We start from the raw sequence: 24,849 nt of genomic DNA on the forward strand, positions 1-24,849 counted from the left end.
AGCAGGGTACAGGGTGTGGATGTGGGCAGCCTGTAGTGGCAGGGTACAGGGAGTGTGAGGGGTCGGGGGTGGGGGTGGAGTGTACGGGGTGTGGATGTGGAGAAGTTTGGGGCAGGCAGGCTGTAATGGCAGGGTTCAGGGAGTGTGTGGGGGGGTAAGGGTGTGGGGTGTGGCAGTGGGAGGGTACACGGAGTATGGGCGGTACGGGGGTGGGAGGGGTGTGGCAGTGGGGAGGCTGTGGTAATAGGGTACAGGGAATGTGGAGATGCAGGGTGCCGAAGTGCACAGGTTTGTAGGGGGGTGGTGGGGGAGCAGGGTGCAGGAAGTGGAAGTGGACAGGGGCTGGAGGGAGGTTGTGGGGATGCAGGGTACAGGATGTGGAAGTGGACAGGAGTTGTAGGGGAGCAGGGTACGGGGTGTGGAAGTGGACAGGGGTGGGCGGGGTGTGGGGGAGCAGGGTGCGGGGTGTGGAAATGGACAGTGTCTGTAGGGGGCTGGGCAGGGTATGGGGGTGCAGGAAGCAGACAGGAGCTGGAGGGGGTTTGTGGGGGAGCAGGGTGTGGAAGTGGATGGGGATAGGCAGGGTGCGGGGGAGTAGGGTGCGGGGTGTGGAAGTGGACGGGGCTGGAGGGGGCTGGGCGGGGATGCAGGATGCAGTAGTGGACAGGGGCAGGAGGGGAGTTGTGGGGGTGCAGGATGCGGAAGAGGACAGGAGTTGTACGGGAGCAGGGTGTGGGGTGTGGAAGTGGACAGGGATGCAGGATGCGGAAGTGGACAGGGGCCGTAGGGGGGCTGTGGGGGAGCAAGGTGCGGGGTGTGAAAGTAGATATGGTTTGTAGGGGGATAGTAGTGGAGCAAGGTGTAGGATATGGAAGCAGACAGGGGCCGGAGGGAGGTTATGGGGGTACAGGATGTGGAAGCGGACAGGGTTTGTAGGGGGATTGTGGGGACGTGAGGTGTGGAAGTGGAAAGGAGTGGGCGGGGTGCAAGGGAGCAGGGTGCTGGGTGTGGAAGTGAACAGGGGTGGGCAGGGGAGCAGGGTATGGAAATAGACAGAGTCTGTACGGGGCTGGGCGGGGTGTGGGGGTGCAGAGAGCGGACAGGAGCTGGAGGGGAGTTGTTGGGACGCAGGGTGCGGGGTGTGGAAGTGGACAGAGTCTGTAGGGGGCTGGGCGGGGTGTGAGGGTGCAAGATGCGGAAGTGGACAGGGGCCGGAAGGGGGTTGCGGGGATGCAGGGTGCGGAAGTGGACAGAGATGGGCGGAGGAGCAGGGTGTGGAAGTGGACAGGGTCTGTAGGGGCTGGGCGGGGTGTGGGGGTGCGAGATGCGGAAGCGGACAGGGGCTGGAGGGGCATTGTGGTGATGCAGGGTGCTGGGTGTGGAAGTGGACGGGGTGGGCAAGGTGTAGGGTGTGGAAGTGGATAGAGATGGGTGGGGGAGCAGGGGGTGGAAGTGGACAGGTCTGTAGGAGGCTGGGCTGGGTGTGGGGGTGCAGGGTGTGGAAGCGGACAGTGTCTGTAGAGCGCTGGGCGGGGTGTGAGGGTGCAGGAAGCGGACAGGGTCTGGGGAGGGGTTGTGGGGATGCAGGGTGCGGAGTGTGGAAGTGGACAGGGTCTGTAGGGGGCTGGGTGATGTGTGCGGGTGCAGGAAGCGGACAGTGGTGGGCGGGGGAGTAGGGTGCGGGGTGTGGAAGTGGAAGGGGTGGGTGGGGGAGCAGGGTGTGGAAGTGGACAGGGTCTGTAGGGGGCTGAGCGGGGCGTGGGGTTGCAGGAAGCAGACAGGGGCTGGAGGGGGTTGTGGGGATGCAGGATGCGGGGTGTGGCAGGGGACAGGGTCTGTAGGGGGCTGGGTGATGTGTGCGGGTGCAGGAATCGGACAGTGGTGGGCGGGGGAGTAGGGGGCGGGGTGTGGAAGTGGAAGGGGTGGGTGGGGGAGCAGGGTGTGGAAGTGCACAGGGTCTGTAGGGTGCTGGGCGGGGTGTGAGGGTGCAGAAAGTGGATAGGGGCTGGAGTGGGGTTGTGGGCACGCAGAGTGTGGAGTGTGGAAGTGGACAGGGTCTGTAGGGGGCTGGGTGATGTGTGCGGGTGCAGGAAGCGGACAGTGGTGGGCGGGGGAGTAGGGTGCGGGGTGTGGAAGTGGAAGGGGTGGGTGGGGGAGCAGGGTGTGGAAGCGGACAGTGTCTGTAGGGCGCTGGGTGGGGTGTGGGGTTGCAGGAAGCGGACAGGGGCTGGAGGGGGTTGTGGGGATGCAGGATGCGGGGTGTGGCAGGGGACAGGGTCTGTAGGGGGCTGGGTGATGTGTGCGGGTGCAGGAAGCGGACAGTGGTGGGCGGGGGAGTAGGGTGCGGGGTGTGGAAGTGGAAGGGGTGGGTGGGGGAGCAGGGTGTGGAAGCGGACAGTGTCTGTAGGGCGCTGGGTGGGGTGTGAGGGTGCAGGAAGCGGACAGGGTCTGGGGAGGGGTTGTGGGGATGCAGGGTGCGGAGTGTGGAAGTGGACAGGGTCTGTAGGGGGCTGGGTGATGTGTGCGGGTGCAGGAATCGGACAGTGGTGGGCGGGGGAGTAGGGTGCGGGGTGTGGAAGTGGAAGGGGTGGGTGGGGGAGCAGGGTGTGGCAGGGGACAGGGTCTGTAGGGGGCTGAGCGGGGTGTGGGGTTGCAGGAAGCAGACGGGCTGGAGGGGGTTGTGGGGATGCAGGATGCGGGGTGTGGCAGGGGACAGGGTCTGTAGGGGGCTGGGGGAGCAGGGTGTGGGCTGTGAAAACGGGCGGGGTGTGGGGGTGTAGGAAGCTGACAGGGGCTGGAGGGGAGGGGGGTTGTGGGGACGCAGGGTTCGGGGTGTGGAAGCGGACAGGGGCTGGAGGGGGCTGGGCGGGGTGCGGGGGAGCGGGAAGCGGACAGGGGCTGGAGGGGGCTGGGCGGGGTGCGGGGGAGCGGGAAGCGGACAGGGGCTGGAGGGGGCTGGGCGGGGTGCGGGGGAGCGGGAAGCGGACAGGGGCTGGAGGGGGGTTGCGGGGTGGAGGAAGCGGGCAGGGGCTGTGGAGGTGCCTGAGGATCCCCACACCGCGGGTCGGGGCCCCGTGCCGCGAGAGACCCCCCCCCCATGGGGCTGCCGCGGCTGTCAGCTGCCCCCCCGCCAGCCGGGGGCCGTTGTAGGGGCGATGTCCCTCAGGGCCAGATTGGGTGCGTGTAGCGCATGCGCAGAGAGCCCCTCGCTCCCTGCGCAGCCGTTTGGCTTGGAGAAAGCCCGGCGGGGGGTGTGACAGGGGCGGAGCTTGTCCATCGTGTTACCCGCCGCCTCCAGTCCTGCGTGGAGCGGCCCCAGTTCCTCTGCGCGCGCGCACAGGCATCCGGCCGCGCCGCCATGCTGGGCCTCCGAGCCCTCCTCTTGCGGGGGGCGCGCGGGGCCTGGGGCTGCCCCCAGGTAACGGCCGGGAGGCTGGGGTGCGGGGAGGTGGTGAGGCAGCGTAGGGGAGGGGCTGGGGTGCGGGGAGGGGTGAGGCAGCGTAGGGGAGGGGGCTGGGGTGCGGGGAGGTGGGGCGGCAGCGTGGGGGAGGGGGCTGGGGTGCGGGGAGGTGGTGAGGCAGCGTAGGGGAGGGGGCTGGGGTGCGGGGAGGGGTGAGGCAGCGTAGGGGAGGGGGCTGGGGTGCGGGGAGGGGTGAGGCAGCGTAGGGGAGGGGGCTGGGGTGCGGGGAGGGGGTGAGGCAGCGTAGGGGAGGGGGCTGGGGTGCGGGGAGGTGGTGAGGCAGCGTAGGGGAGGGGGCTGGGGTGCGGGGAGGGGTGAGGCAGCGTAGGGGAGGGGCTGGGGTGTGGGGAGGCAGCGTAGGGGAGGGGGCTGGGGTGCGGGGAGGTGGTGAAGTAGGGGAGGGGGCTGGGGTGCGGGGAGGGGGTGAGGCAGCGTAGGGGAGGGGGCTGGGGTGCGGGGAGGGGGTGAGGCAGCGTAGGGGAGGGGGCTGGGGTGCAGGGAGGTGGTGAGGCAGCGTAGGGGAGGGGGCTGGGGTGGGGAGGTGGTGAAGCAGCGTAGGGGAGGGGGCTGGGGTGTAGGGAGGGGTGAGGCAGCGTAGGGGAGGGGCTGGGGTGTGGGGAGGTGGTGAAGTAGGGGAGGGGCTGGGGTGCGGGGAGTGGTGAGGCAGCGTGGGGGAGGGGGCTGGGGTGCAGGGAGGGGTGAGGCAGCGTAGGGGAGGGGGCTGGGGTGCGGGGAGGTGGGGAGGCAGCGTGGGGGAGGGGGCTGGGGTGCGGGGAGGTGGGGAGGCAGCGTGGGGGAGGGGGCTGGGGTGCGGGGAGGTGGGGAGGCAGCGTAGGGGAGGGGGCTGGGGTGCGGGGAGGGGTGAGGCAGCGTAGGGGAGGGGGCTGGGGTGCGGGGAGGTGGGGAGGCAGCGTAGGGGAGGGGGCTGGGGTGCGGGGATTTTGGGAGGCAGCGTAGGGGAGGGGGCTGGGGTGCGGGGAGGTGGTGAGGCAGCGTAGGGGAGGGGCTGGGGTGCGGGGAGGGGTGAGCCAGCGTAGGGGAGGGGGCTGGGGTGCGGGGAGGTGGTGAAGCAGCGTAGGGGAGGGGGGGTTGGGGGAGGGGTGAGGCAGCGTAGGGGAGGGGGGGTTGGGGGAGGGGTGAGGCAGCGTAGGGGAGGGGGCTGGGGTGCGGGGAGGTGGGGCGGCAGCGTGGGGGAGGGGGCTGGGGTGCGGGGAGGTGGTGAGGCAGCGTAGGGGAGGGGGCTGGGGTGCGGGGAGGGGTGAGGCAGCGTAGGGGAGGGGGCTGGGGTGCGGGGAGGGGTGAGGCAGCGTAGGGGAGGGGGCTGGGGTGCGGGGAGGGGTGAGGCAGCGTAGGGAGGGGGCTGGGGTTGCGGGGAGGTGGTGAGGCAGCGTAGGGGAGGGGGCTGGGGTGCGGGGAGGGGTGAGGCAGCGTAGGGGAGGGGCTGGGGTGTGGGGAGGCAGCGTAGGGGAGGGGGCTGGGGTGCGGGGAGGTGGTGAAGTAGGGGAGGGGGCTGGGGTGCGGGGAGGGGGTGAGGCAGCGTAGGGGAGGGGGGCTGGGGTGCGGGGAGGGGGTGAGGCAGCGTAGGGGAGGGGGCTGGGGGTGCAGGGAGGTGGTGAGGCAGCGTAGGGGAGGGGGGCTGGGGTGGGGAGGTGGTGAAGCAGCGTAGGGGAGGGGGCTGGGGTGTAGGGAGGGGTGAGGCAGCGTAGGGGAGGGGCTGGGGTGTGGGGAGGTGGTGAAGTAGGGGAGGGGCTGGGGTGCGGGGAGTGGTGAGGCAGCGTGGGGGAGGGGGCTGGGGTGCAGGGAGGGGTGAGGCAGCGTAGGGGAGGGGGCTGGGGTGCGGGGAGGGGGGGGAGGCAGCGTGGGGGAGGGGGCTGGGGTGCGGGGAGGTGGGGAGGCAGCGTGGGGGAGGGGGCTGGGGTGCGGGTGAGGTGGGGAGGCAGCGTAGGGGAGGGGGCTGGGGTGCGGGGAGGGGTGAGGCAGCGTAGGGGAGGGGGCTGGGGGTGCGGGGAGGTGGGGAGGCAGCGTAGGGGAGGGGGCTGGGGTGCGGGGATTTTGGGAGGCAGGCGTAGGGGAGGGGGGCTGGGGTGTCGGGGATGGTGGTGAGGCAGCGTAGGGGAGGGGCTGGGGTGCGGGGAGGGGTGAGCCAGCGTAGGGAGGGGGCTGGGGTGCGGGGAGGTGGTGAAGCAGCGTAGGGGAGGGGGGGTTGGGGGAGGGGTGAGGCAGCGTAGGGGAGGGGGGGTTGGGGGAGGGGTGAGGCAGCGTAGGGGAGGGGGCTGGGGTGCGGGGAGGTGGGGATGGCAGCGTGGGGGAGGGGGCTGGGGGTGCGGGGAGGTGGGGAGGCAGCGTAGGGGAGGGGGCTGGGGTGCGGGAAGGTGGGGAGGCAGCGTAGGGGAGGGGGCTGGGGTGCGGGGAGGGGTGAGGCAGCGTAGGGGAGGGGGCTGGGGGGCGGGGAGGTGGGGAGGCAGCGTGGGGAGGGGGCTGGGGTTGCGGGGAGGTGGTGAGGCAGCGTAGGGGGAGGGGGCTGGGGTGCGGGGAAGTGGGGAGGCAGCGTAGGGGAGGGGGCTGGGGTGCGGGGAGGTGGTGAGGCAGCGTAGTGGAGGGGGCTGGGGTGCGGGGAGGGGGTCAAGCAGCGTGGGGGAGGGGGCTGGGGTGCGGGGAGGTGGTGAGGCAGCGTAGGGGAGGGAGCTGGGGTGTGGGGAGGTGGTGAGGCAGCGTAGGGGAGGGAGCTGGGGTGCGGGGAGGTGGGGAGGCAGCGTAGGGGAGGGGGCTGGGGTGTGGGGAGGTGGTGAGGCAGCGTAGGGAGGGGCTGGGGTGCGGGGAGGTGGTGAGGCAGCGTAGGGGAGGGAGCTGGGGTGTGGGGAGGTGGTGAAGCAGCGTAGGGGAGGGGGCTGGGGTGGGGAGGTGGTGAAGCAGCGTAGGGGAGGGGGCTGGGGTGTAGGGAGGGGTGAGGCAGCGTAGGGGAGGGGCTGGAGGTGTGGGAGGTGGTGAAGTAGGGGAGGGGCTGGTGCGGGGAGGGGTGAGGCAGCGTTAGGGGAGGGGTGGGGTGCGAGGAGGGGTAGAGGCAGCGTAGGGGAGGGGGCTCGGGCTGCGGGGATCGGTGGGAGGGCAGCGTGGGAGGCGAGCTGGGTTGGGGGAGTGGAGTGGGGAGGCGCGTGGGGGAGGGGGCTGGGGTGCGGGGAGGTGGAGCAGCGCTGGGGGATGGGGGCTGGGGTGGGGGAGGTGGGAGGCAGCGTAGGGAGGGGGGGGTTGGGGGAGGGGTGAGGCAGCGTAGGGGAGGGGGGCTGGGGGCGGGGAGGGGGGAGGCAGCGTGGGGGAGGGGGCTGGGTGGGGGAGGTGGGGAGGCAGCGTAGGGGAGGGGGCTGTTTCTTGGTGCGGGGAGGTGGGGAGAGGGCAGCGTAGGGGAGGGGGCTGGGGTTGAGGGGAGGTTGTTGAGGCAGCGTAGGGGAGGGGGCTGGGGTGCGGGGAGGGGTGAAGGCAGCGTTGGGGAGGGCTGGGGTGTGGGGAGGCAGCGTAGGGGAGGGGCTGGGGTGCGGGGAGGGTGTGAGGCAGGCGTAGGGGAGGGGGCTGGGGTGCGGGGAGGTGGTGAAGAGGGGAGGGGCTGGGGTGAGGGGAGGGTGGGCGCGTAGGGGAGGGGGCTGGGGTGCGGGGAGGGGGGAGGCAGCTAGGGGAGGGGGCGGGGTGGGGAGGTGTGAACGCAGCGTAGGGGAGGGGGCTGGGGTGTAGGGAGGGGTGAGGCAGCGTAGGGGCGGGGCTGGGGTGTGGGGAGTGGGAAGATAGGGGAGGGGTTGGGTGCGGGGTTGGGAGGCAGCGGGGGGAGGGGCTGGGCTGCAGGGAGGGGTGAGGCAGCGTAGGGGAGGGGGCTGGGGTGCGGGGAGGTGGGGAGGCAGCGTGGGGGAGGGGGCTGAGTTGCGGGGAAGGTGGGGAAGGCAGCGTGGGGGAGGGGGCTGGGGGTGCGGGGAGGGGTGAGGCAGCGTGTAGGGGGGAGGGGGCTGGGGTGCGGGGGTGGAGGTGGGGAGGCAGCGTAGGGGAGGGGCTGGGGTGCGGGGAGGTGGGGAGGCAGCGTAGGGGAGGGGGCTGGGGTGCGGGGAGGTGGTGAAGCAGCGTAGGGGAGGGGGGGGTTGGGGGAGGGGTGAGGCAGCGTAGGGGAGGGGGCTGGGGTGCGGGGAGGTGGGGAGGGCAGCGTGGGGGAGGGGGCTGGGGTGCGGGGAGGTGGGGAGGCAGCGTGGGGGAGGGGGCTGGGTGCGGGGAGGTGGGGAGGCAGCGTGGGGGAGGGGCTGGGTGGCGCGGAAGGTGGGGAGAAGCGTGGGGGGGGGGCTGGGTTGCGGGGAGGTGGGGAGGCAGCGTGGGGGAGGGGGCTGGGGTGCGGGGAGGTGGTGAGGCAGCGTAGGGGAGGGGCTGGGGTGCGGGGAGGTGGTGAGGCAGCGTAGGGGAGGGGCTGGGGTGCGGGGAGGTGGTGAGGCAGCGTGGGGGAGGGGGCTGGGGTGCGGGGAGGGGGTGAGGCAGCGTGGGGGAGGGGGCTGGGGTGCGGGGAGAGGGTGAGGCAGCGTAGGGGAGGGGGCTGGGGGGGTGGGGAGGGGTGAGGCAGCGTAGGGAAGGGGGCTGGGGTGCGGGGAGGTGGTGAAGTAGGGGAGGGGCTGGGGTGCGGGGAGGGGTGAGGCAGCGTAGGGGAGGGGGCTGGGGTGTGGGGAGGTGGGGAGGCAGCGTAGGGGAGGGGCTGGGGTGCGGGGAGGTGGTGAAGTAGGGGAGGGGCTGGGGTGCGGGGAGGGGTGAGGCAGCGTAGGGGAGGGGGCTGGGGTGCGGGGAGGTGGTGAAGTAGGGGAGGGGGCTGGGGTGTGGGGAGGTGGGGAGGCAGCGTAGGGGAGGGGGCTGGGGTGTGGGAGGTGGTGAGGCAGGTAGGGGAGGGGATGGGGTGTGGGGGAGGTGGTGAGGTAGCGTAGGGGAGGGGGCTGGGGTGGGGGAGGTGGTGAGGCAGCGTAGGGGAGGGGGCTGGGGTGTGGGGAGGTGGTGAGGTAGTGTAGGGGAGGGGGCTGGGGTGTGGGGAGGTGGTGAGGTAGTGTAGGGGAGGGGGCTGGGGTGTGGGGAGCTGGTGAGGGAGTGTAGGGGAGGGGGCTGGGGTGTGGGGAGGTGGTGAGGCAGCGTAGGGGAGGGGGCTGGGGTGTGGGGAGGTGGTGAGGTAGCGTAGGGGAGGGGGCTGGGGTGTGGGGAGGTGGTGAGGCAGCGTAGGGGAGGGGCTGGGGTGTGGGGAGGTGGTGAGGCAGCGTAGGGGAGGGGGCTGGGGTGCGGGGAGGTGGTGAGGCAGCGTAGGGGAGGGGGCTGGGGTGCGGGGAGGTGGTGAGGCAGCGTAGGGGAGGGGGCTGGGGTGCGGGGAGGTGGTGAGGCAGCGTAGGGGAGGGGGCTGGGGTGTGGGGAGGTAATGAGGCAGTGTATGTGTGTTGAGAATGTGGGGAGCAGGAAGGCAGTATAGGGGCATGGAGCTGGGTGGAGGAGGGACATGGCAGTGTGGGGGAGGGATATGGCAGTATAGGGGTGAGGCTGTATAGAGGCATGGAGGGGGTGGTGGCATGGCATTATGGGGTCATGGGCAAGAGAGGGGAGGGAACCCAGGGGATATGAAGGGGGAGCAAGAGGAAGTGGGGAGCTGAGCCTGTGCTGCCCCTGCAGATGACTGGAGGCCATGTGGCTGCTGCGCAGTGCAGGCAGTAAGGAAGAGTCACTGTCCTAGTCCTTAGTGACTCATGAAACCAGCCCTGTGTGAGGGCTGCACAGCCCCTCTTGTCTGTGAACATACAGAAGGGGTTACCGCAGGGGTGGCCAGCCTGAGCAGGAGCCAGAATTTACCAATGTGCATTGCCAAAGAGCCTCCCATCAGCTCACCGCTCCCGGCTCCCAGCACCTCCTGCCCACTGGCTGCCCTCGGAGCGAGGGCATGGCAGGATCAGGGGAGGGGTTGGGAAGGGGTGGAGTGGGGGCAGGGCCCGTGGCAGAGCCAGGGTTGAGCAGTGACCACCCCCAGCACATCAGAAAGTTGGCGTAGACCTGGAGTCAGTGCCCATACAAGAAGCTGCATATTAACTTCTGAAGAGCCACCGGTTGCCCTCCCTGGATTATCCTTTCCCTGCTCTCACTCCCTGCAGTAACTTACATGTGCCAGGTGCATTTTCACTGTTTCACTTCCAATCGAGTCCATAAATAGAAAGTTGGACTCTTAAATATCTATATCTATAAAGTCTGTTGTAAAGCAAGCTCAGATTCAAACTCAAAAGAGTGGCATTGGCAGCCACACTGTGGGTTTCACACCTTTACACTGAAGATAACTCCAGCGTCTCCTCTGCCAGTACAGCCTGGTAACACAGTGACAGGCTTTCACTTCTTGAAATGTCAATATCTCTGTGACCTTGAGCTGATTCACCATTTGCCTCTATGGTTCTCTGAATCTTTTTTTGTCCTTTTGAATCTTGACATTGAGTGGGTAAATGAGAACACATTGCACAATTGTGGTTGCTCAGAATACATGCAGGTTTAAAATTTGTGTGCCAACCTTCTTGCATTAAGAAACAATGAACTTGAAAGGAATCCAGGGATATCTCCATCAAGACTAAAGTTAGGATACCCTCAAATTTATTTAAATCCTAGAATATCAGGGTTGGAAGGGCCCTCAGGAGGTCATCTAGTCCTACCCCCTGCTCAAAGCAGGACCAATCCCCAACTAAATCATCCCAGCCAGGGCTTTGTCAAGGCTGACCTTAAAAACCTCAAAGGAAGGAGATTCCACCACCTCCCTAGGTAACCCAGTCCAGTGCTTCACCACCCTCCTAGTGAAAAAGCTTTTCTTAATATCCAACCTAAACTTCCCCTAATGGCTATCTATACCATATGCAATGCGCTTTAAGGTATTTGTGTACCATGGGTTCCTGCAGAGCAGTGTATTTAAGGAAGTTCTTCATCACACAGTCAACCTGTGGAACTTGTTGCCACGGGATGTTGTGAAGGCTAAAACTATAACTGGGTTCAAAAAAGATGTTAATGGAGGATAGGTCCATCAATGGCTGTTAGCCAAGATGCTCAGGGACTCAAGCCGGTGCTCTGAGTGTCCCTAAACCTTTGACTGCCAGAAGCTGAGACTAGATGATAGGGGATGGATCACTCAATAATTGCCCTGTTCTGTTCATTCCCTCTGAAACATCTGGCACTGACCACAATCGGAAGACAGGATACAGGGCTAGATGAACCATTGGTCTGACTGTTTGACTGTTCTTATGTTAGGGGTAGATAGGTGAATGCGGTCATGGGCTAGGTCTGTGGGAGCTGCTGTGACATCTCTCTGATGATCCCAGTACATTATGTGTTGGTTCTGCTCCTGCTTTGGTAGCAACATCAGCTTGGCCTCAGAAGGCTCCTGTTTAGTAGTTATTTTGACATGCAGGGCCGGCTCCAGGCCCCAGCACGCCAAGCGCGTGCTTGGGGCAGCATGCCGTGGGGGACGCTCTGCTGGTTGCCGGGAGGGCGGCAGGCGGCTCCGGTGGACCTTCAGCAGGCGTACCTGCAGATGCTCCACTGGAGCTGCGGGACCGGCGGGCGGCAGAGCGCCCCCCGCGGCATGCCGCCGTGCTTGAGGTGGTGAAATGGCTAGAGCCAGCCCTGTTGACATGCCACCGAAACCTTCCTGAGGAAAGGAAATGAGAGAAGGAAAGTGCCGATTTTTAACAGTTAATATCTCAGCAAGAACTGATCAGATTTTCATTGGACAAAGAAAAGATACTTCAGTGGCCTGAGGGCTATCCCTGGCCAAGTATTAAAGGCCTGCTTCAAACAATGGAAGTGAGAGAGCTGCTCAAAAGGTGGCAGGAATCCTTTACAATGGAAAGTATTAGGCAGGCTAAATTATAGGCATTGCTACCAGCTTCTATCTAGAAATGAGATGCCCTGAAATCTAGAATGAAGTGGCAGGTTGTTTTATGACTCCAGAAGTAACTTTAGTTATTTTTTTAACATTCTCTATTTAGGTCCATGCATCTTTGGCTACAGGGCCCAGGCAAAATGATGGCACGTTTTATGAAATTCGTACCTATGATGTTAAGCCATCCAAGATGAAGGAGTTTGTGGAATTGGTCAATAAACACATCCACCTTCGTGCAGCTCATTCAGAAATGGTTGGATTCTGGACTGTGGAGTTTGGGGGCATGAATAAGGCGATCCATATTTGGAAGTTTGGTATGCACAGCATCACTTCATATTGCTCTTGTGTGTCATGTGCATTAGACATGAAACAGGATGTTTCTCTTGGGCTCTTATAAATAAATGGTAAGAGAATAGCTCCTATACTGACAACTGAAAACATATACAGTAGAACCTCAGAGTTTTGAACACCTCAAATGGAGATGGTTTGTGACTTTGAAATGTTGAACAAAACATTATGGTGGTTCTTTCAAAAGTTTGCAACTGAACATTGACTTAATACAGCTTTGAAACTTTACTGTGCAGAATAAAAATACTGCTTTTAACCATGTTAATTTAAATGAAACAAGCACAGAAACAGTTTCCTTACCTTGTCAAATCTTTTTTTTTTAAACTTTCCCTTTATTTTTTTAAGTATCAGAGGGGTAGCCGTGTTAGTCTGGATCTGTAAAAGCAGCAAAGAGTCCTGTGGCACCTTATAGACTAACAGTCATATTGGAGCATGAGCTTTCGTGGGTGAATACCCACTTCGTCGGATGCATGTATCGGAAGAAGTGGGTATTCACCCACAAAAGCTCATGCTCCATACATCTGTTAGTCTATAAGGTGCTACAGGACTCTTTGCTGCTTTATTTTTTTAGTAGTTTATGTTTAACACAGTACTGTACTGGATTTGCCCTTTTTTTTTTGGTCTCTGCTGCTGCCTGACTGCATGCTTCTGGTTCCAAATGAGGTGTGTGGATGACTGGTCAGCTCATAATTCTGAGGTTCTACTGTACTTGCAGAATTAAGGTGAAGCATTTTTGCTATCCCTATGCTAGACAGTCTTGTAGGCCTCTAAAATATTTAATGGAGGAGTTGCATTTGAGACTTTTAATTGCAGTACACATTCAAATTTAGGGCCTGATCCTGCATTATTGAAGTCAATGAGAATTGTTAAAATTGATTTCAGTGGAAGCAGGATTGGGTCCTTCAGGTTAAAGTGTGCGTATGAATAGTTTGAAGACTAAAGCAAATTTGTTTAAGGAAAAGGCTAAACCACTGCTTATTTCCATTTCTTCGGGTTAGGGTTTCTTCTTTTATATCAACAGCCAAATATCTAGTAGGTATAGAAAGTGTATACATGAAAGATTTAGTGCCAACTTCTAGATACTAAGAGTGATTGTGGCCACTAGCTTTTGTTAAAAAACCCTATTTTAATATTGATGTGAATTTTGCTTGGAAGATTGGTTTGTTCTGAAAGTTGTTAGATTAACTCTGAGAGCAAATGAGGATATTCCTGAAGAAAATTAAACTGTTCTTATGTGGTCACTTAAATTCTCACTTGGGGTAATTTTTTTTTTTTTTTTTAACTTTTGAATCTTCACGGATGACACTAACCTGTGGGGAGAGGTAGATATGCTGGAGCGTAGGGATAGGGTCCAGAGTGACCTAGACAAATTGGAGGATTGGGCCAAGAGAAATTTGATGAGGTTCAGCAAGGATAAGTGCAGTGTACTGCACTTAGGACAAAAGAATCCTGCACCGCTACAGGCTAGGAACTGACTGGCTAAGCAACAGTTCATCAGAAAAGGACCTGGGGATTACAGAGGACGAGAAGCTGGATATGAGTTGGCAGTGTGCCCTTGTTCCCAGGAAGGCTAACAGCATATTGGGCTGCATTAGTAGGAGCATTGCGAGCTGATCAAGAGAAGTAATAATTCCCCTCTATTCAGCACTGGTGAGGCTACATCTGGAGTATTGCGTCCAGTTTTTGGCCCCCACTACAGAAAGGATGTGGACAAATTGGAGCGAGTCCTGTGAAAATGATTAGGGGACTGGGGCACATGATTTATGAGTAGAGGGTGAGGGAACTGGGGTTATTTAATTTGCAGAAGAGAAGAGTGAGAGGGCATTTGTTAGCAGCCTTCAACTACCTGAAGGGGGGTTCCAAAGAGGATGGAACTAGGCTGTTCTCAGTGGTGGCAGATGACAGAACAAGGAGCAATGGTCTCAAGTTGCAGCGAGGGAGGTCTAGATTGGATATTAGGAAACATTATTTCACTAGGAGGGTGGTGAAGCACTGGAATGGGTTACCTAGGGAGATGGTGGAATCTCCATCCTTAGAGGTTTTTAAGGGCAGGCTTGACAAAGCCCTGGCTGGGATGATTTAGTTGGTATTGGTCCTGCTTTGAGCAGGGGATTGGACTAGATGAGCTCCTGAGGTCTCTTCCAACCCTAATCTTCTCTGATTTTATGAATAGTTTCTGTCTCCTCATAATAAATTTATTTTAATTGAATCCAGTCTGACAGAACTGAACATAGAATTTTAATATGTCTTTCCCTTTCTTGTAGATAACTTTGTGCATAGAGCCGAAGTCCGGAAAGCACTAGCCAATGATAAAGAATGGCAAGGAAAATTCCTCTCTCCAGTTCTGCCCTTCTTGAATAAACAAAACAATGAAATTGTTTACCTGGTACCTTGGTGTGAGATTGGGAAGCCTTCAAAGGAAGGGGGTGAGCTTTATCTGTCTTTGTATTGATTAAAGCTATCCATGTGGATTCGATGAGAAATAGCTTTATGTTTTAACCAAATGTTATATTGTGTAAAAGGCTAGGGAAAAGTTCAACAGTGGCTTTGTTTTACAGGAATATGTAAGTTAAGGAAGGGCACAGCATACCTGTGTGTGTGTGTGTGTGTGTGTGTACTTGTACTTTCATGAGTTGGTGGCTAAAGCCCTGTGCTGTATGGTTGGGAATGAATTGGAAAATTGGATGGATGAACAGCTAAAATGAGCAATCTGTTCCTCCTACAGCAGTGCTCTGAATATTTTTCTCTTAACTTGCTTATTTGCTCAAAGTATGGGAATGCATTTTCTAGACATATTAAAAGCCAATCCAGTATCCCTTCTCACTTGCAGAATCCGTGTTTTACAGTATAAAAGAAAATAAGATTGTCACAGGTTTTAGTGTGATTTCACCCACAAGGTCAGATTAGCAGATGACACTCAGATTTTTCACAAATCCATTCACTTTTCTCTCTCAGTTTAGGAACTATGTTTTTTTCTTGTTTTGTCACAATCATGATTTTAAAAACCTACCTTCTATGAGGTAAATATGCATCATTCATACAGAATTTATTGTGTTTTTTATAAGGCATTTTGGCCACAAATATTTTCCTATCTACATCTTCTTTAATCCTTCAGTAACAGTGTTGCCAGTTTTAACTGTTCATCCATCTATTTATCAAAGCCATCCAAACATCATATTGTTTATTTACACGGAATTGTTCCAAACTAGCCTAGATTTAATGTGTGGTATTTGTGTGTGTGTGTGTGTACGTATGTATAAAAAAGAACCTTCATTCTACATTAGTGAGTTTTGGATTCTTGGTCTTTTATTTAGGTTTAGTTAACAGGTGGATAAACCCTGACTAACTTTGTTAAAAGTAAGCAGGTAACTGATTATTCAAAAATGTCAATTTGTTGCCTTCCATTTATGTGTAGAATGGAGCTAAAATTTATATGCTGTCCAGTGTTGGAGGATCTATTGCCTGGTGGCAATTGTCTTGATTTATATTAGAGTTTTTGTTTTGAAATCACATTTACAGTGGTGTCAATACAGAGTAATCCCTGGAATGTTAATGTTAAAGGTGGCATGTCTTGCAGCAAGCCTGGAGTCTTGTCTGTAAACCTTGTTGTTTCTGTAGTTCCTCCTCAAACAGGAAAGATCCTTGAAGGATAGAGCTGATACATTTGTCCCAGGTATCTGGTCAGTGTTTGCTGCTTTGGTCTCAGGACACCTCTTGCTGTGATGGGTGCTGCCAAGATTCATGTAGTGGTTATGTCATAAGTAACATTGACCACCAAGGACACGATCAGTTTCAGAAAAGCTAGTAAGATCTGGGCTAGTTCACATTGTTCATCTTTTTATAGCCTCAAGAGATTTTTTTGTCTCTAGTCATCTGAATGCTGAATTCATAGATCCTGGAGAAAAGAGACTGGTGTTCACCTGAAATGGCTTCACTTCTCTTTCTTTGAAATGGCTGCATCTGTGCAGGATCGTTCAGTGAACTTTTCATTGTTTTCTTTTCTGTGATCTGTATTCCTGTGTGACATGTTGGATCTCGGGACCCTCTGAAGCAATATTTTGGTCTACTAACCCCAAAGAGTTGGAAGTTACTGCTTTAACTGAATGACAATAAATGTGAGGATGGCTTGTAAGATTTTCATACCTTTTAGAGAATCAGATGATTAATTTGACATTTCATGGCTTGTACTGCTGTATTCTTTTTCCATCAGGGGTGTATGAGATGGTAACTTTTCAGATGAAACCTGGTGGGCCGGCTCTGTGGGGCCAATCGTTCAGAGCTGCAATCAATGCTCATCTCAATACAGGCTACACGAAGCTGATTGGTGTTTTCCACACAGAATATGGATTACTTAACAGAGGTACGATACTAGTCAGTTTCCAGTACTGTCACGGGCACGGAGGGGCAAAGGTGAAAATCAGCAATACTTATGAGAGTGTTCAGTCTCCTGATTAATGTAACTACAACTTTGGAGGCTGCATTTTGGATCCTGGGCCTCTTGTATGGCTTTAGCTCATCAAAAACGGTGGTGTCTTATCATTTCTGTCACCGTAACTTTACTTGCCCAGAGTCAGCATCCATGATGCTAGCACTGAGCACTGGTATTATGATAATGGGGTGCTTGTCTCAGTGTAAGCATGCTAGAAACCAGTGCCAGCACTAGCCCTGTGGGGAATTGAAACTCCATCTATACACATCATGCCGATAAGCAAGCCCTGAATCATTGAATAAGTCTGGCTCATGCTTGCTTATGGATCACTTCCTCCTCTCAAATACACCCAAATTACCAGGGGAAAAGGAGCAGCATCTTGGCACTAGTTCTGATATCACTGTAAATGCATGGAAGGGCGCACATGCACCAGGATAGCCCTGCTAGTATCACGGATGCTGCATATGGAATTACGCAACCGTCTACTCAGTCAGATCCAGTGTTTCTTTTGCCCTGGAATCCTGTACACTGTCTCCCTGAATTCAGCTTGACATGGGGTCTAAAGACAGTTTGCTGAAACTAGAGTTGTGGCTTAAAGGGTTAGAAAATGCAGTGTTAAAAATCAGCATGAGAAAAGCTCTGCAGAAGGAATGTCTTGTCTGATGAATTGCTGCTTTTAGGTGGAGGATTTCAGAACAGAGCAAAGGACCTGTAGGATATTTCATACTGTAATTTAGCTACGGTTTTACTCTTCAATTTGGTATGCTCTTGTTTTCACAGTTCATGTGCTCTGGTGGAATGAGAACCCTGACAGCCGTGCAGCAGGGAGGCATTATGCCCATGAGGATGCCAGGGTGGTAGCAGCTGGTAAGCAAGAAGGCTGTCTCTTTTCAGCATGTGTACTGAAAAGTCAGAATACCGTTAATTTAAGAACGCTGTCTTGTTTTACCTAATTCTGTGTATTTAATTTCAGTGCGGGAGAGTGTTAGATTCCTGGAGTCCCAGCAAAATATGCTTCTGATTCCTTTGCCTTGTTCACCATTGAAATAGTTTTCTACCAACTGATGTAATGGCAGACAACACAACTTTCATACAGCATTTTTATCCTGAACTGTCATGTGGGTCTCAATACCAATACAATCTAGCCAAATATTCTTCAGTTTACTGTATGTGGATAAAACCTGAATTCACATGCTTAATCTTGTAGTCCTCTGCACTCTGTGCACAATAAGAATTCAAGGCCTGCCCACCATGCCGTGAACTCTACAAATGCTTCATATTAGCCATGAATTTCTCATCTTATTGCCACTTGAAGATGCATCCATGCAGAAGTATTCTAGAATGGGTACAAAAAGGCAAAAGGCCCTTTCCAAAGCTCATAGCTGTGCCAGCGCAAGGATAATCGGAGAGCTGTTATCTGTATAATGTACTTTGCTGCTTCCTGAGAAGGTCACATCTTCCCAGTTACTACTTGCCCTAAAAAGCAGGAATCTTAACCTAGGTTTTGCATGCTGACCATACATCTCACTGGTGCGTCTGCTTGTATTTATTATTTTTAATGAGGTTGGAATTAGGTATGAAAAATGTTGCAGTAAAATTGGTTAAGTGGTGATATAGGGAACTCAGCTTAAGTATCAGCAGAACCTTTTTCACTTGAACTACTGTATTGCAATTCACTTAAATTCTTTCTGTTGTGGGTCCACAGCCCTTTATTCAATTATGACTGAACAGTAAGTTACATGGATCACATCTCCATGCAAATACTTGTTTATTGTGCTGAAACCGATTATGAATGAACTAATTAATTCTGAGAGTTTATGGATTGTGTATCAGATAAACTGGTCCACTAAAGTACATATGGTATACTTTTGGAGAAAGCTTTGCCAGACTGTAAAGCTTAAAGCGTAATAAAAGCATTGATTGTTGTTCTGCATGTTGTATATAGCCATATTACTTGCCTAAAACTCTTCCTGTTCTTTCAGTCAAAAGACTGCAACATTTCTATAAATGCAGCATTCTGAAGGTTCTACATGTTGGTTCCAGCAGCCTAGATAATAGTTCCTTTAGAGCCAGTAATCTTGTTCCTTCACTTGCTGGAAGGAGTCACTGAGTGTGTAGATGCACATTGCTCATCTGTCTGGGACTAAAAATCAAATCTAGTTTGGTCTAGTTTACAAAGCATTGCCCCAAGATGTTAATTCAGTTACTTTATATACAAGTTGAGATATTCAGTGTATTTTAAAACTAAAGCCTAGTTTTAAAATAAAAGCAAATGTAAATGGGGAAAATATTGCCCATGGGATGCAACTTAACATTTGTAAAGACAAATGTATGCACTGTAGATAGGCTCTGATTGAAGTTGTCAACTGTAGTAGCGCCCTTAAATGTACACTGCATTACAGAGGACACACGCACTATCCTCAGGATGGTAGGACCAACGTCAGACACAGTGGAGTCTGACTTCTTCAGAGATCAGTTTTTCCTATCTTTGAATTTTTTTTTTTAAAGTGCTAGATTAGGTCTTTGAACTTGAATCTGATTTATTACACTGCTACTATCAATTTTGAATATCTCTGACCTTAACCTGGACTAAGTTTTAATAACCACGTGTTTCATGGCACAGGACACTGAGATTTAACCTTTACCATAGTAGACTGCAGAATTAAAACTTACATTAATATTGTTTGCATTAAAGGACTAAAACAGTTCAGTTCATGGGAAAGGTGTAAAACAATTTTCCACTTAATGTGTGGAAGTTCACATCACAAACCAAACAAGCGTGTCACAGATTAATAGCACTGCTCTAAACAGTAAATGCATAACAGCAAATTTTTGTAGATGAACAGTGCTGTTACAACTTTATTTTTGAACTCAATACAAGGCAATTAAAATGCCTAATATTCCACAAACAATTAGTAGCAAATACAAATATATATATTTATTTTTAATGAAAATGTCCATTGAAAGATTTAACTTAAAAGTTTTGTTGTGAAATCTCTAGATTTTGCAAAGTTAATAGATATTCCAATGCAAAAATAGATCCCATTACAGATAGCATAAAGTGCTTGGAATGAAGGACCAACTGTATTTTTTTGAGGTGGGGAGGGAGGGGTGGATGAGGAAGGGGAGAAGCACTTTATCTTGGGAAAAATAACATGTATAGTCCTTACTGAAATACAAATATACTACAAAAAGGGTTGCAACAATTTAATAGCATACAGTAAATGGTAACATTGTTTCAAATACATAAATGCCCTAAATGCAGTTCTATTATCAGAGTGGTTCACAATTGTAACACGTGTGGCACTTGGATAATTTTGCCTGACATCCAGCTCCAAGGGCAGAAAGTAGTAGTTGAAAATAATTTCAGCGGGTGAGAGAGCAGTATGTGAGAACTGTATGGCACAGGCTGGATTCCATACAGATTAAAAAAATGTACAAGAGTCTGAGACATCTCCAGGGACTGAAGAGGTGTGAAACCTTTAACATCTAGTATAACTTTTCTTTTTATCATAGAAGCCAGATTATGCATTAGGACTCTTCAAGGCTTTCTTCTTTGGCAGGGTTAGGAGAAATGAGCACATTGTGAGTACACGGTCTACCCACTGCAAATGAAATCATACATCAAAAACGTGCAACCATCTGTATGGGTTTAAAATAAACCCCATTGCAATGGGCTCAAAACTTGCACACCCCACTGTGCATTGCAGGATTGAGTCTATAGCTGTAGTCCTTCTGTTGAGACTGTGAATTAATGCCACTTGTGGTGTTTGTTTTCAGAGGTATTAAATGTTCAGTTGTTCATTGACTCTGAAAATCATATCATATAGCCCTGATCCTGCAGCCCTTGGTATCATGAGTTACAGATGTAGGATTGGGCCCAATATTTATAACAGCTCTGCTCCTGAAAATATAATGTATACTGTTAATCTGTTAATCATTTGGTGAGGATACTGTAGAAGTCTGAGTTCTTGTAAGTACAATACAGATTATGCTGTAAGAAATGAAGTATACTAACCCCTTCTTCTGTCCTTTCCCCTCTACAACAGTATTCTGTGGATTAAATTATGAATACAGTCTGTAAAAGGCACTTTAGCAGAGCCGTAGATTAGTTTGCTTTATCCCAATGCAGAAATACAATGAGGACATAACCCTTTGCACAGTGTTTCATTTAATAAAATGCTGAATTTATCAATGCCAAGATGCTTGGAAGTATATAAATAATCATCACATTGCCTAATGCTGTTAAGTGATCAGTTCATGGCACTTTCTGTATTTATTAGTGTAGGGTTTCATGGCATTTACTGAAAAAAATCAAGTCATGATGGAGGAGTATCAAGAGGTAATAAATCACTTTGAGGCCCAGGTTCAGCATGGGCCATAAAGTATGAGTTGCCCTGTTGATGTCAGTGGGGCTGCTCATGTGCTTAGAGCTGAGGCTGGCTCTAAGGGTTGAAGCACAGCTGGGGTGCTCAAGGAACCCATTAGTACAGATGTGCTCCCGTGGCACAGCCAGACAAGAGAAGGTGTCAGTGATTCTCACCATGATAAACATTTTTTTGTAAAGTTTTGAACTTTAGATTACGGATTGGTGTCACTGTGGTGTTGGGGTTTATGCGCCTAGTTGTTCCCAAGGGGAACTTGAATGAGGTGGTTTCCCACACAAACAAAAGTATATTCTGTGGTTAGGTTCACCTAAGAACTGAAACTGCAGCACATTAATCTAACCAGATCTCAATTTCCATGTAGGAGAGTTTCAGGCAAATTGTTGCAGCTGAAGCCAGGGCTAGTGGTACTTGTGAGAACACATAATCTGGGATTTGCACAGACCATGTTACATGCCTATAACAAAGTTATCACTGAAAACAGAGCATGACAATGCCGACATAATGTAATAAATTACACTATGGCTAAAGATCTAATTGAAGCATTTCCATACCCTAACTATGCTGCCTTTTTAAGGACATATAAATAATACTATTGAAAAAAATTGACATCTCTTCAAGTTTTCAGTTTAAGTGACAAATCCAGAAATGACATCACATTTGAGCGAAGCAATAGCGAATTTCAGATGCTGGTTACCTTTCTGCTGCCAAACGGGAATTCAAGAATAGACGCTACATAGCAGAGTGACTGTCTTTTGTTTTATAATTTACTCTTGGCATTAGCAGCATTAGTGCTGCTCTAGGCTGATCACTAGTTTTGCTTCTCATCCACTGCTCTCTACTCAGTCCTTGCGCAGCCTTCCAAGTGGCACTACTGTGGTAACTCTAGAGGAGCAGCAAAGTACTTAACTACATAAAGGCTAGTTAGGGAGCAGATGATTGGTCACAATGGTAGTGGGACAGTCCCATACATTTGCAAGGTTCAGTTGTGCACACTGCCATCCCTGCAGCGGATGATGAGACAGGATATCAGATCTCTGCGTACCATCTACATATGGTATGCTTTGTGGTTTAGGATTATTACCAATTGACCTCCACCAGTCTATACAGATCTTTACAGAGTAGTCGGTCAGGTGGTTCCCTCCCCCCTCCCCCCCACAAAATAAGGCCACAACACTGTGCCTTTTGGTAACTGGTTGGCACTGACTGTTTCAGTGCATTCATTGCTGGCAATGCATGTAGCACCAGGGAAATTCCACTCCCAATATGAAAAATTTTTAAGAGTATGAATGTGTACACCTTTAAAATATCAATAAATAATCACTGGCCATGATTCCTCAATAAATGATTGTTGCAACCCTAGGAAAAGTATATGGTGTAAGAACAAAATACAATATGGCTGAAAGCCCAGTGTCCAATGGGTTCCATACTACAGTTTCACAGAGTTATACTGTAATGAACTAGATTCAAGTCAGTCACTTGAGAACAGTACAAGACGACGACTCCAAGAGGCACTGCCTCTGTAACTGAATTTTGTTTTCATTGCATTGAATTGCATTGCATTGAATGGTTATCAATAGAGTGTCCAGTTTACGTCTTTCCCTCTGTATCCTCTAGCTTTCTCCTTTGGGAATATCCCATTCCATGCAAAGGATGGTGTGCTGTCTCGTCCTTCTGTTCAACACCATGTCCTTGCCTAGGGTAGCTCACACACAACTTTCTTTCACCTTCTCATCTTGCAGAAAGGAAGTAAGGATTGCAATGTCCACAACAGTCTGGTTTTTGTGCAATGACGTGTCCTTTGTGTGGTCATCATCACTTTGGTCCTTGGCAAAGTTTACAAATACCTACAAGAGAAAGGGTCACGGAGTCTTTAGTCACTTTGGGTTCTGCTTAGCGCAGGATGTTTTCCTCTCTGAACTGTTTGTTTACCATGGATTCAACCCTGCTCCCTACTGAAACCAATGACAAATTTCCCACCGGTTTCAGGGGCAGTAGGATTAAGTCCAGTATCTACTTCTTGTCAATTAAAATAGAGTTACAGAAGAAAAGCCCAGGTTGAAAAATCAAAAATCTGCCACACAGTAAGCAGCATTGTCCAAAGGCCTCAGCTGCCTTATCAGCTGTTCTGGCTACTGCACCCCTCTTCATTGCACTGGTTTCGCTGGTCACTGCATTGAGCTCAACATCCTATTGATCAATTTCTTCCTACTCACAACCCTCTACCTCCCTCTGCATCCTCCTCCTCCCACCCTTTGCTTCTGATCACTCTTGCTTTCAGACTCCTTTTCCACTATCCCCAGAGTGGTACCACTGTGCCAAGCATTCTCCGCAAAACTCTTTCAACACAGATCTCTTCACACCTTTTCCTACTTCTGTACTGCATAGTGCTAGTGCTAGATTATAAACTCTTCGAAGCAAAGACTCTGCCTTTTAAAGTCTCCTGGAAGGTGCCATGTATTTTTACAGTGCTATGTACCTTGCATTTATAAATACCGCTTGTGTTTACTGCATGCTATATACCTTGTACTGTAAAGTATTACTTCGCAGTACTATCTGAGGATTTCAAAGGCTTTTATAAACATGAATTTTGCCTCACAAGACCACTGCAAGGTAAGCAGGCATTCTGAACCCCATTTTACAGATGAAGAAACACCCACACAGAGGGTTAATGACTTTACCCACAGTCACACAGGATATCTGTGGAACAGGGAACAGAAACCACATATCCTAGTGTCCAGTTCCGTACAATTGCAAGACTATACTTTCTCCCTCCAATGTGTTTCTCTTAGATTTTATGTCGCATTTAGCCTGCATGTTTGGTCCAGAGTAGGGAGAAAAAGATGCAGTGGATAAGCCAATTACAATAATGATGATAATACCTAGCTCTTATGTAGCCCTTTTCATTAATAGATCTAAATGTGCTGTATAAAAAGAGGTCAGGAGCATTAGCCGCATTTTACGGATGGGGAAGCTGAGACACAGAGAGGTGAAGTGACGCCCAAGCTAGTTGCGGAGTTGGGAAGGAAAGTCAGGTCTCCTGAGTGCTCTATCCACTAGGCCTCACATAAGTATCCCATTTGCCTTTCTACAAAGGTGAGATTCATTGACATGTTACAATCTCCATGTAGGAAATACTCAGCTGAAGACAAATGGCCAGACTCTGCTCCCAGTTACACCCTGGAGGTCCACTGAAGTCAGTGGAGTTACTCAGAGTTTCCCAGCTATGTAAAGAGAGGAAAATTTGGCTCACAGTATACTAGAAACTTACTTGGTCAAGTGTAGTCTGAGAAACGGAGTAGTCTTCTATGTGGAGTCTTTTTTTGTTCTGGGAGAGGATACTAAATATCCTAGCCAGAGAGGATGGCGAGGATGGGAGCTGGTACTGAAGCATGTTCCGATGCTTCTCCTTCAGGACGCTGCCAGGAAAGGCAAGCCCAAAGAATTCCTGAACAGGCTTCAGGTTAGGGTTTGCCCCTGCTATTCGCACTACTATTGTATAACCATCTCCAAACCTGCAAACAGCAGCAAGCAGAGGAGTTTAGGTGAGTCTCTTTGAAAAAGGGGTGTCATTTAAAATACACAGCCATTTCCTGTAGCTTGAAGAGCAACAAGAAAGCCACGTAAGAGCCGAGGAAGGAGAAAAATCACTCACGTCAATATCCTAACAGTTCAGATTGAACTGCCCTAGAAAAGCAGGCCCATTGACAAGTCTATGGCCTGAGCAAATTGAAAGCACTCACCTGTTCTTCAGATGCTGGACACTGCCAAGACACCTGAACCGCCCGTTGACCATTATTGCCATTCGAGTGCACAGGGCTTCACATTCTTCCATGCTATGGGGGCAAATGAAAAAACATTTAACCCTGCAAAAAGCCTGCATTTTCTGAAATCACCACCACCACATCACACCAACCTGCATTTACAGAAATGAAGCAGCTGAGCTGAATGTTTAGATTTCAAAATCCACCTCCAATTAAATCAGACTGAAGAAATACAATGCAGTATATACCCAACTATAATGAACACTACATGCCTGTGAGATGTAAGCACCACTGATCTCCCCTCCTTGATGATGCTCAGGGCACAGTTCCATAAGAAACGGCGTGCTTTGGGATCCATTCCCGTGGTTGGCTCATCCTGAAAAAAACATTTAATAAACCATGTTATACTATAACATGCTACTGATAAATATGGTCATTGTATATGAAATAGTGTAACTGTGAAGAGTAAAACCCACACTCATCCAAATGATTTTTACTGGAAAAGTTTAAAAGAAGAAAAAATGTCATGGAAATTCCCCCCCCCCTTTTTTCAAAATTTAAAATAT

At 52.7% G+C, this 24,849-nt stretch overlaps 2 protein-coding genes across 5 annotated transcripts in view; one reads left to right on the top strand and one right to left on the bottom strand.

The window, feature by feature from the left end:
- The first annotated feature begins 3,190 nt into the window (after positions 1 to 3,190).
- On the top strand, positions 3,191 to 18,067 carry NIPSNAP3A (nipsnap homolog 3A). Its single transcript, XM_050945467.1, has 6 exons — positions 3,191 to 3,418; positions 11,464 to 11,671; positions 13,970 to 14,131; positions 15,916 to 16,065; positions 16,915 to 17,001; positions 17,108 to 18,067. Exons 1-6 carry the CDS (start codon positions 3,191 to 3,193, stop codon positions 17,182 to 17,184), a joined length of 912 nt encoding a protein of 303 aa, XP_050801424.1. The 3' UTR covers positions 17,185 to 18,067.
- Positions 18,068 to 18,916: 849 nt separating this feature from the next.
- The window catches only part of ABCA1 (ATP binding cassette subfamily A member 1), a 143,492-nt gene continuing 137,559 nt past the window's right edge, over positions 18,917 to 24,849 (bottom strand). For 3 of the 4 annotated variants that reach the window (XM_050944328.1, XM_050944329.1, XM_050944327.1), the window contains exons 47-51: positions 24,556 to 24,659; positions 24,263 to 24,355; positions 23,791 to 24,034; positions 22,247 to 22,366; positions 18,917 to 20,038 (exon numbers count right to left, since the gene is read on the bottom strand). In XM_050944328.1, coding sequence (XP_050800285.1) covers positions 19,988 to 20,038; positions 22,247 to 22,366; positions 23,791 to 24,034; positions 24,263 to 24,355; positions 24,556 to 24,659 — 612 coding nt within the window. In that variant the 3' untranslated portion in view covers positions 18,917 to 19,987. Of the gene's footprint in view, positions 22,367 to 23,790; positions 24,035 to 24,262; positions 24,356 to 24,555; positions 24,660 to 24,849 lie in introns of all 4 variants that reach the window. The other variant, XM_050944330.1, reaches the window with a different exon arrangement.

This window comes from Gopherus flavomarginatus, chromosome 3, assembly GCF_025201925.1.
Source record: "Gopherus flavomarginatus isolate rGopFla2 chromosome 3, rGopFla2.mat.asm, whole genome shotgun sequence".
NCBI lineage: Eukaryota > Metazoa > Chordata > Testudines > Testudinidae > Gopherus > Gopherus flavomarginatus.

Excerpts from the sequence above, each read along its gene's own strand:
- NIPSNAP3A (XM_050945467.1), top strand. The coding sequence starts at position 3,191 with ATGCGCAGAGAGCCCCTCGCTCCCTGCGCAGCCGTTTGGCTTGGAGAA. Across the intron at positions 3,419-11,463 it reads GGGCCTGGGGCTGCCCCCAG|GTCCATGCATCTTTGGCTAC; the intron begins GTAACGGCCGGG and ends TTCTCTATTTAG. Across the intron at positions 17,002-17,107 it reads TGCCAGGGTGGTAGCAGCTG|TGCGGGAGAGTGTTAGATTC; the intron begins GTAAGCAAGAAG and ends ATTTAATTTCAG.